Source organism: Coregonus lavaretus, assembly GCF_964263955.1.
Source record: "Coregonus lavaretus genome assembly, chromosome: 3".
NCBI lineage: Eukaryota > Metazoa > Chordata > Actinopteri > Salmoniformes > Salmonidae > Coregonus > Coregonus lavaretus.
The window spans coordinates 73,239,667-73,251,760 of NC_139990.1; the positions used below are offsets into that span (position 1 = coordinate 73,239,667).

The 12,094-nt window shown below is 39.2% G+C and overlaps 1 protein-coding gene across 2 annotated transcripts; it reads left to right on the forward strand.

The window, feature by feature from the left end:
- Positions 1-2,562: 2,562 nt before the first annotated feature.
- Positions 2,563-11,037, forward strand: LOC311119775 (protein cornichon homolog 4). Of its 2 annotated transcripts, XM_084157783.1 has the most exons (5): positions 2,563-2,661; positions 3,135-3,203; positions 8,292-8,404; positions 9,671-9,811; positions 10,018-11,037. In XM_084157783.1, exons 1-5 carry the CDS (start codon positions 2,593-2,595, stop codon positions 10,043-10,045), a joined length of 420 nt encoding a protein of 139 aa, XP_084013909.1. In that variant the 5' UTR covers positions 2,563-2,592; the 3' UTR covers positions 10,046-11,037. The 2 variants fall into 2 exon arrangements, with proteins under 2 accessions (XP_084013909.1, XP_084013910.1); XM_084157784.1 differs by lacking the exon at positions 2,563-2,661 and having other exon boundaries at positions 3,135-3,803.
- Positions 11,038-12,094: the final 1,057 nt, after the last annotated feature.

Here is a 12,094-nt window from a genome sequence, read left to right on the forward strand (position 1 = left end):
GCGTGTGCAAAGCTGTCATCAAGGCAAAGGGTGGCTACTTTGAAGAATCTGAAAAATAAAATACGTTTTGATTTGTTTAACACTTTTTTAGTTACTACATGATTCCATATGTGTTATTTCATAGTTTTGATGTCTTCACTATTATTCTACAATGTAGAAAATAGTAAAAATAAAGAAAAACCCTGGAATGAGTAGGTGTGTCCAAACTTTTGACTGGTACTGTATATACAGTATATATACATACAGTGCCTATAGAAAGTCTACATACTCTTGAACAAACAAAATAAAATGTGAGTTACAAAGTGGGATTGAAATAGATTTAATTGCATTTTTTTTGTAATTGATCTACACAAAATTCTCCATAATGTCAAAGTGAAAAGAAAATTCTACAAATTAATACAAATTAAATAACTAAAATATAGTCATTGCAGAAGTATTTAAAAAAAAACATTGCTGTACGTCTGAAGTTCGCAAAAGAGCACCTGGATGTTCCACAGTGCTACTGGCAAAATATTCTGTGGACAGATGAAACTAAAGTTGAGTTGTTTGGAAGGAATGAACACACAACACTATGTGTGGAGAAAAAAGGGCACAGCACACCAACATCAAAACTTCATCCCAACTGTAAAGTATGGTGGAGGGAGCATCATGGTTTGGGGCTGCTTTGCTGCCTCAGGGCCTGGACAGCTTGCTATCATCGACAGAAAAATTAATTCCCAAGTTTATCAAGACATTTTGCAGGAGAATGTAAGGCTATCTGTCCACCAATTGAAGCTCAACAGAAGTTGGGTGATGCAACAGGACAACGACCAAAAACACAGAAGTAAATCAACAACAGAATGGCTTCAACAGAAGAAAATACGCCTTCTGGAGTGGCCCAGTCAGAGTCCTGACCTCAACCCGATTTGAGATTCTGTGGCATGACCTCAAGACAGCGGTTCACACCAGACATCCCAAGAATATTGCTGAACTGAAACAGTTTTGTAAAGAGGAATGGTCCAAAATTCCTCCTGACCATTGTGCAGGTCTGATCCACAACTACAGAAAACGTTTGGTTGAGGTTATTGCTGCCAAAGGAGGGTCAACCAGTTATTAAATCCAAGGGTTCATATACCTTTTCCACCCTGCACTGTGAATGTTTACACGGTGTGTTCAATAAAGACATGAAAACTTATAATTGTTTGTGTGTTATTAGTTTAAGCAGACTGTGTTTGTCTATTGTTGTGACTTAGATAAAGATCTGATCAAATCTTATGACCAATTTATGCAGAAATCCAGTTAATTCCAAAGGGTTCACATACTTTTTCTTGCCACTGTATATGAGCAACTTGCTCTTTTTTTAAGACACCTCTAAGCTATAACTGCCACAAAATGTGTTAACTAGTACCAAGGAAATACCTACAGCCAGCTGATTCCACAAAGTTTCTTCAATAATTATTTTAAAATCTAAAATTGATACACTGCAGATCTGACCTATCATACAACTCTTCAAGAGAGCCACTACGCTCCAGATCTCCTTCTGTGCTCAGAGGTCCTTGATGAGGCTCTACCACTCTTATTAATCAAATAAGACAATGGGCCTTTATATACTCTGTGTTCCAGTGTTTTCTATGCATGTAATGTCTGTGGATTAATTTAGAAACAATTACAGTATGCAGATGTGTGAAAATTGTGATGTAGATTTGTTTTTGCCATTGCTTGATCTGTTTAAAATGTAAGAATATGTTGCAGATTAACTTTAATTGGTGACTATGGAAACAAATAGAAATGTAATGAACAATGTTTTCACTATCCAACTTTATCCTCAGCAATACATTTACAGTACACTCTTAGAAAAAAGGTGCCATATAGAACCTAAAAGGGTTATTCGGTTGTCCCCATTGGACCCTTTGAATAACCCTTTTTTGGTTCCAGGTAGAACCCTTTTGGGTACTATGTAGGACCTTTTCCACAGAGGGTTCTACATGGTACCCAAAAGGGTTATATGTGGAACCACAAAGGGTTATCCTATGGGGACAGCTGAAGAACCCTTTTGGAACCCTTTTTTCTAAGAGTGTAGGTAATAAGCTGTAGTCAGGTGGTCATTACCGGGTTATGGTGAGATCTTAACTATGACCAGTAGGCTACATCATATAGAACATAATATATTGGTCACAATTATGACCACCAACTGGTCGTATGGTGGTCAGTAAAAATATGATTTTTTAACCAGTTTACGACCAGATTAAGACAATATACTGATGTCTTTTCAACCAGGACTTGCCTACTGGGTAGTTCCAGTAGTTAGCTACACTGCTACATGGCAAAACAAAGTAATTCACTACTTAAAACACTACCAATATTTTAATTTATTCAACTACCACCAAGCTACCACAAAATGTAGTTAAATTACTAGTTGAACTACATGTAGTTCACTGCAGGCTATGCTTTGTACTGTAGCCTATTTTATTTGTAAGATACTGTAGGTCTGTCTCATGGGCAGTAGTTTGTATTATCGACTACAGTACGAGAGGTGGCAGTATAGGTAAAAGCTGACCCTTTGCACTAATTTTCAAAATAACCGGAAATAGCAGTGAATGCGGAAGACGAAAGATGGAGGCGGCTGTGTTCATTCTATCGCTGGTTGACTGCTGTGCTTTGATTTTTCTGGCGGTGTACTTCGTATCCTTTTCTTGAACATGACTTAATACGTTGTGTATTGGATCTCTATTAGTATTCTTTGTTACAATCAATACGTTCTAGCGCTCGTGCTTTGTGGGTACCTCTCTGTGCCCAGACAAGTGCTAGTTAACGTTGGCCGTGATTTAACCATGATCAAACCAATCCGTGCTGCTCTGTCTTGCCAGAAAGGGCCAGTTAGCAAACGCCCTATTCGTCCTTTGCACTGTAAAATGTCGATCTTCTGGCTGTCAACAGTAGCGTTGACATATTTTAGATGCAGTGTCTGCTGCTTGTTTTTTTCTAGCAAAAGTTCAGTGGTTAAAATTTAGACTGTCAGTCCTAGTTACTCACGCATTCCTAAGTATTCAATGGCTTGAGTTAGTTGACATTAAGAATATAGATAAACTGTTACTGTATAGCTAGCCTGATACATCTCTGCCCAGACAGTTTACATACCTTAACTTCATGAATAGATAATTACCCTCTCCGACCTAGAATGTGACTACATCAATGCACGAGCCTGCTGTTCGAAGTTAAACAGAGTAAGCACAGTTGTAATTTCAAATAAAAAATGTTGCATGTACGCGCAGCTAGCTATGCTAGCTAGCTCTCGAGAACCAATGGAGCATAGCCTCCCCTTAGGGCTCTCGGTTAAAGGTGTGGACCACAGCAGGCTCACTGTAAACTATAATCCCGACACTGCTTTAACGGTTAAAAACATTATTACATCTCGTTAGCGATATGGTTTTGGAAACCTTTGGGATTTAACTTTAACATCAGCAATAAATAATATTTCAAATACCAAAATATACACTTGCAAATCGAGCATCACCGGGCCACATTTGGAGTGCCGCCGTTTCCCAATGTTCTTGAGCTTGGGATTTAGTTTTAAGTAATTGCTGTATATGGCAGAGCACCCAGCTAATAAAGCGAGATAACCCACCTTGTTACCCACTCCACAAATCTGGGAGGCAGCCTGTGGTCAAAACGAATGCAATCATTTTTTACCCAGGTAAACTCCTCCTACCGGGTCAACCGGGCTAGCTAAATCGAACTCCCTCCATTGGAACATTACATTCCCTCTGGAAGCGTTTTTTTTTTCTTTTTTCTCAGCTGCGTGTATTTTTGCTAAACTGTGTACAGTAAGTGTATCTTTTGTGTATTTTCATCGCTGATATTAAAGTTAAAGCTGCAATATGTAACTTTTTGGGACACTGGGCTAAATTCACATAGAAATGTGTGTTATAGATCTGTCATTCTCATTGAAATCAAGTCTAAGAAGAGGTCGATCTGTTCAATGTACGCACTTCTATGCTTCCCTTCACGTTTAGTTTTAGCATCTTTTAGGTTTTGTACACCATCTTCATTCAAACAGCTGAAAATACAAAATTTTTGGTTATGGAAAAGATTTCACAGCGGTTTAGATGGTACAATGATTATCTACACTATACTTGCTTGTTTTGTCAGAAACTGAAATTAAGCTAAATTAGAATTTTAGCAACCAGGAAATGGCGGACCATCTTTATTAAGTTCCAAACGTTACCAAAACCCTATCGCAAGCGAGGCGTATTTACGTTTAGATAGAGCATTTGAGTAGGGTCAGGACATTTCCCACTGCAAAAAGGGATGTGCAATGCCATAGAGCCCCACAGTGGAGGTGTCATAATACCTAACGGTCAATCAGGGAAGTGGTTCCAATCATTTTCCACCATTCATTTTTCCCATAGGGGATTTTAGAAACACTTAAAATAAGGGCTGTGTTTTGTGTAGGTTTACCCTGGCGTGATGTTTTGATAACCATGTAAATCTCTCTCGGACAAGGTGACTTATCAATATATTACTGAATGTGCACTATCCTCAAACAATAGCATGGTAATTTTTTTTAGCTGTAATAGCTACTGTAAATTGGACACTGCATTTAGATTAACAAGAATTTAAGCTTTCTGCCCATATAAGACATGTCTATGTCCCATAAATTTGGCTGTTGTTTACAAAGCCATTCTAGTCACAAATCGCATATTGAGCAGCAACCATCCCGGTATAGGGACACTGATCCTGTAGTTAAGGGAGTGAACATTATTTATAATAAGGGTTACATGGAGAAAATCAGACCTCTGAAATGAAAATGGATGGCCCTCCCTTCAGCAAAATATATTTTACCTAAACCCTCCCTGAATGAAAAAAAAAAAAAAAAAAACTCCCCTATACCCAAAATAATAATTAAAACATAAAGTGGATAGCTGAGAACATGCCTACCGTTTACCCTCACTTCTTGGACAAAACAGAGCCTTAGATATGGAGTTATAGAAACTGTTCTTCGTCCTGTAAGCATACATGGCAACGCAGGAATTTTCATAGCGCACAGGGCTGTGGGCCAGAAGGTTGTGGGTTCTCAGACCACCGTGGACAACACAAGAGTAGGGGTGGAAATATCTCCTTTATAGTAAATGCATTGCATGAATCTATCATCATGTTTGCAGGTCTGAGGAAAAAATAGCCATTTATAAACATTTCATGCAATTCTACGTCATTTTACATAGTAGCAGAAACTTTTTAAATACATTTACATTTACATTTTAGTCATTTAGCAGACGCTCTTATCCAGAGCGACTTACAGGAGCAATTAGGGTTAAGTGCCTTGCTCAAGGGCACATCGACAGATTTTTCACCTAGTCGGCTCGGGGATTAGAACCAGCGATCTTTCGGTTACTGGCACAACGCTCTTAACCACTAAGCTACCTGCCGCCCCCAATACCACACAAATTACCAAAATTACAGGCTAAGAATGGACAGAGAGATAGGCCTATGTGTTCATCTTATCATATTTCTCTAATGTGTCTTGTTTGCAACAAAACTGTCCCTGTTTGCAAATAATTAAATCTGAGACATCATTAGGAATCTGAATTAGATTACTTCCCAAGCAAAGTAAATGTTGTCTCCTAGGCTATAGAAGGTTGTAGCTCAGCCTCTGAATGTTAAATAAATGAAACAATGATATCCCCATATGCATCGGAGTCGCACCTTTCCCAGGTATTTTACAGCTTACATAAAGCATCATGGACCAAATCGATGTTGTAGATCACTTTATATAATTGGATCCGTTTTATTCTCTTCAATATCTTACGCTTTTTACCATTTTCTTTAATAAAAGGTAGGCATACGGCATACCCCCTCATACCGCCTCAATTCAAATCTTGGTTTTAACTTAACAGCCCTTCACTGACACAGAGGTAGGCTATTTAATGAGTGCATGGTGGGTGGAGGAATTGACTGACGAATCTATGGATATAGCAGCCTATAGCCTAATTTCATCTGTCAAACAGGAAGGCCTATCTTTTTTTTCTTTTAAATAGGAAGAAATAGGCTCCACAAAGCCCTCTTCTTGTTAGTAAAGTGTAATTAAAATTAAGGTTGAAATGAATTTGCCTACTTTCAGCACCATGAGCTGTCCTTTTCTGATTGATTGTGCCACTGCAATTTTCAGCACCACAATGTATGTTACTCAAATCTGGCTTATTGTGAGGTCAATAACTCTGATAAATACATAATGGGCAAGAAACATATTGTTTTTAATAAAATCAATTATAGTAATAGTAGCAAGCTATCAAAGTTGACCTCTGGTATTTCATCTTCGCGCTCTCCTTCTCAAACTGAACAGAACATAGGCTATAGGCTAGTCCACGCGCAAGATAGTGCATTTTCTTTGGACTAGGCCTAATAATAAAAAAAACATTCGGAAGAAGCCTTTGACTCTCCTGAACTGCCACCGTAGGGCTACACAGCACAGCCATTGGTTAGACAGCACAAAATAAAACATTTTTGATCAGCAAGAGCAGAGCAGACTGGGGCTCAGGGTTGGAATGTCCATAGCAGTGTGTAATGCAGCCTAGATTCATTTACACCATCCCAGCAGCTACCTTAGAAATATAACTTTGCTCTGTGCTTCTCCGAGCATGCACTTCGTAGCCTATAGGCTATGGATCATTTTGATTGAGACCACACTAAATAGCCTATAGGCCCACTTGATATTGTGTGCCCAGTGGAGAATCACAGATAAGGGGCGGCATCGGGCACACATTGATACATAGCCTAATAAGCAACTACTTCTAAAACACAGATAAATATTGACATTTCATCAATTACAAATTACATGACCCTCCACTGTACTAGATTTAAAAAAATACTAAACCCTCCCCTTGACTGAAATTGAAAAAGCATGACCCTCCCCCATTTTCCTCCAGGTAACCATTCTGTAAATGTCGATCCATCCCTAAATCCGTTTGAGTTCAAATCACTTTTTGGCAGGATCCCTTTTGATTTAAACAAAACTTTCCATATATGTTTGCCCATGGAAAAAGTGGTCAGAAAGTGACTTTTTGGACCTCATTGCCAAAAGGTTCAGGAGATAAAGGTGCTCAGATTTGACCAATTTTGCATACCCCACCATACCATGAGACATCCATGTCTTCTTCACTGGAAAAAATAGTTGAGTTTGATATAATTTAAAAGCTTACAAACAGTGATGTCAAACTATTTTATTATTTCTTGGAAAAATATTTTTGGAATACAAATTGACATTTTAAAACCTTTAACGTCAATTATCAAAAAACGTGTGAACTCCAAATTTTTTCATATTCTCATATGTCGTAGCTTAGATCCTATTTCGCATCATCTGAGGTCTTTGTGTTGTGCCCGCCATCGGTTGAGATACATTTACTCTTGAAAACAGAGTGGGTGTCATTTCAATCATAGAAATAGAAGTCATAGAATGGAACTATCCCTTCAGACCACTGCAATTTAGCTGGTACACTATTGACATTTAAATTGAATTGACATTTTAACTTCTAATTGCTACCACAAAGATGACCGCCCACCGTCGACTGTCAACTTAAATAGACATGTATATTCTATTGTCTATATTACTATGATTTCAATAGGTTTCCTATGGAGGATTGACAGTATAATTTAAAACAACAGATATTCAAGTCAACGTCCTCTGATGTGTGCACCTCCAACCATCTTTGTGGTACCATTTGAAATGTGACATTTCAATTTTATTCCCATTTTAGTACATTTATCAGCCAAAACATGACACCCACCCTGTATTCAAGAGCATGTTGTGTCTTAACCGATGACACAACACTAAAATCTTAGACTATGTAAAATAGGCTCTAAGCTACAACATATGCAAATAGCTTTTTTAGAGAATTAACATTAAAGGTAAAAAAATGACATTATAAAAATAAATCCAGAAATTATCAAACAATTTGACAACCCTGTTTGGAAGCTTTTAAATTGTATACATCTCAACCGTTTATCTTTTCCAGTGATGACAACATGGTGGGGTGGTATGGTATGGTGGGGTATGCAAACTTTGAGCACCTTCATGTCGTGAATGTCACTTTCTACAATGGCTAAATAGGCCCATGTATGGAAGGTTCCGTTCAAATCAAAAGGGGTGCAGTCAAAATGGATTTGAATTCAAATGGATTTACCCTATATGTAGTTAGTCACTTTCAGCTTCCTGACTTACACGTCATATCTGTGGCCCGTTATCTCCAGTTGTCTTTTTTATTTCTTGTGTCCTGGATGCTTGTGCTCATATACTTTTTCATAATGTGTATCTGCAGTGGGTTGTACCAGAGCTGGTAGGCCAGGTCCTGGCAGCAGTGCTGATGCTTGTCTCCCTGCACTGGTTTATCTTCCTACTCAACCTGCCTGTGGCTGCCTGGAACATGTACAGGTAAGTACGCTGTACCTATCCTATCCCGGCAATGTTTGAGATGACGACTGAATGTTAATGATCAACGGCAACGTATTTTCTTATGTGAACAGTAAAGACACTTTTGAGGAGTGAGGGGGTCCACTCAGAGGTGTCATCAGTGGCTGTGTGTAAGCCTTACGATACAATATACTTTATTTTTCATTTCATGACGTCGGCATACAAACACAATATATTACATGCAGTACATTTACATTTTCACATATTCTACTGTCCGACCGTGTATTGGGCATGCATCTGTCCTATGTCCCACTGTTCAGCAGGCTGTTGGAATGAAACTTGCCTTGCTCCTATGCTTACTGAACAGTGGGATCCCCCAGCAGTTCAAAACGTTGGCCAAGATTGTGTGTGGGGTCCTCTATGATGCGCTTGGCCTTGTCCCTTGCCTGTTTATCATAGTGGCTCTGAAGCCCCCTGCATTGCAGCGCGCAGAGCTTGGACCCCAGGTTCACAGTCCGCCTGAGGATACCCATATTAGCCACTGAATGCCCACCATACCAGGCCAGGAAACAGAAAGTCAGCTCACTCTCTATATGGCTGGTGTAGTAGTTGGAGAGTATCTAGGTGTTGACATTCAGTTGTCTCAGTCTGTGCAAGAGGTACAGTCGTGGTTGGTATTCTTTATTGATGGTTTGAGTGTTGGCATTAAAAGAGGGTTTGCTGTCCATGATGGTTCCCAGATACCTAAAACTCTATCTCTTCACCACCCAGGACTAGGTGTCTCACTGAGTCTGCCTTCCTCCAGAAATCAGTGAGCAGTTATTTTTGTTTTGTTGAGTTTGAGGTAGTTGTTATTGCACCAGTCATGAACCCTGTTTACTTCTGTTTGGAAATGCAGTGTGTCATCTGAGGGTGCCTGGCGGCGTCATCTTCATATTTCACTGCCAAGCAGTTCCTGTCGGAGCCTTTAAGGTCATTGGTGTATATGAAGAACAGCACTGGAGAGATGACAGTTCCTTTTGGGGAACCGGTAGATGTACACAGAGGAAGGGATGTTGTGTTGTTGAACTTGACACACTGCCCCCTGTTCAGCAGGAAGTCCAGCACCCACAAGTAATACTATAACAACCCTAGCCCATGTAAGCCCCTTACAAACTCCCCAGCTCTTAGCGATATAGCCCACCTCCAAGCTGTTTACTACAATGCTATGGTTGTTCTTGTGCTGTATATGTGCTATTTTGTCTTGAGTGTTGTTGGTTTTCCTCTACTCTATTGTTTATCTGACAGGGTTTTGAAGGTGCCCATGGGAAACATGGGGGTGTTTGACCCCACTGAGATCCACAACCGAGGACAACTAAAGTCTCACATGAAAGAGTCCATGATCAAACTCGGCTTCCACCTGCTCTGCTTCTTCATCTACCTGTACAGGTAAGAGACTGTCTCTTGCTGTCTGGGATTTGATATGCTAGTTTTCATATGCTAGCCGCTGTCATATGCTACAGTACTAACATAGCTAATCTTACTGCTCCTTTATTTATTGCTTAGTACAGGATAACTTTGATGTTTAGCCTGAGATTAAGTTTGGTTCTAAAGTAGTTTCTTCACTTGTCACACGCTTTCTTTCTCCTCCACAGCATGATCCTGGCACTGATCAACGATTGAGATCCCCATGGCCGTTTTAATCCAAATCACAAACTATTCAGTATGTGGCGTTCAATATGTCCTGGTCCTCAGTCCTCTTCACAGCTGGAGCCACATGACATTACACTCCCCTGGACACCTAATCATTCCTCAGACCCCCTCCCCATGATGTACTTCTGTGTTCTCATAACTGCCCTGGAATTGTGTGTGTGTGTGGGTGTGTGTGTGTGTGTGTGTGTTCTTTCGTTCAGCCTGTGTCCAACAATGCTGTCCATGCACTGCTCCTCTGGCCAGATGGAAAACATGACAATCGCACAGGCTAGATGGTGCAAATGCCAATCAGCCAAGAGCCAATCACAACAGCTAGCACATCCTCTGCCAGCCTGCCGAACATCATCTTTGATATGTCAATGCCATATTTGATTGTCATGTTTATTTTCTATGTCTCGTCAACATGCTGGAAAATCCTTGAATTGAATATCCTTTGCAGAATACTAACCTGTGTTTTGGGGAGGATCTATTTCTATTATATTTTCTTGCAGTCTCTTATTAACATCAATAAGTTATAGATCTGACATCCCCTGACTGCTGAAAGGTGCACATTTGATTGGTATTATGTTCTCAGGGGAATACATGCACCTGGATCGGAAAATGTTTTTCAGCCCTATTTTATCGCTCTCTATAACCTTGGGCTCGATTCAATCCGTAGTGCTGAAGATCTGCGCTGTAGCCCGATTTAATTTTAAAGGTAATTTTCCTTTAAATTTCTATCACGTTGTAGCGCTTCAGATTGAATCAAACTCCTTGTCTGTATGATAGTTGTATTACATGTCACCATTAACATTTTATTTGGGCAGTTTGAGCATGACCATGTTCCATCCAAATGTATTTCTCCACTGGGAAGGTTGCCTGTTCAGATTGTTTAAATCAAATTAAAATGACTGTCTTAAGTTTTATTTTTGCTTTTGAAAATAATTTGTGGGGTTTCTTAAATAAATAAACTTGAAAGAGAACACTTGGGTGTCTTTTTCTTGTGAGATTGTATTAACCCGTATTGAGGTAGGGCTAATACTGTAGTCCAAAGAGAAACCTCGGGAGACTTATGCATGTTCTGTTGTGAGAATATAATATAATTTCTGTGGCTGTGCTTCGTAAGCTGCTAATCATTAAAGCCATCACTCACGGTCTTAAAACCCTGAATGCTTTATTGAAAATATGCATACATCACTTCTCCTACACAACGTTACATAACAGTACAATCACTTTTTGTAATAACACATTTAAATGCTAAATGGATGCTAACAAACCTAACATTGGCTTCTCACCTCACCAAGCGTTTACAGCAAGGAGAGGGAAATAAGAAGCCCCAAAATAAGGTACATCTCAAAAGAAAACAAAAACTTGCATAAGCTGAACCACATCTGTGATTGTTTTAGTGTTTGATCTGTACTGAGGTGTGTGGCGTGTATGTATACATATTTTTATATCTATCTGTCTTCTGTAACAGAACAAGCTGGTGGTGGCTGTAATGACCTGTGGGCAGGCGCTCGCCTGATGCAGGGGAGATCTGTGTCACAGAAAAATGCTCAGCCTATACGCTGTTCTTACACTATCTCATAATACATGCCATAACATATACAGATATATAGCACACCATATCAGAAAAGCTTATTTTGCTTGACTGTCCAACAGGAACAATTTGTACATGTTCATAATTATCTGATACACTTGTGTACAAATGCATTACACATGTTAAATGGTGGTAAAAGAAATGGTTGAAGAGGCCAATATGATAGTACAGGGAAAATGAGAGAAAACAAAAATGAAGTGATAAATGAAACAGAAAAAGATAGTAACAAAATTCATAAAAGCCATAAAAACAGATAAGTAAGTTTTTTCAAAGACATTTTATGTCAGCCTGTATTGAATACATAACAAATCAGGAAAATGAAAAACAAACAAACCAGCAAATAAATGCTAATTTCACCACAGCTAGAAAAAAAGTGGATACACCAAAATGTAAGTGATAAAGATGAGGGAGAGAAGGGAACAAGTGAGAGGCAAGAAGAG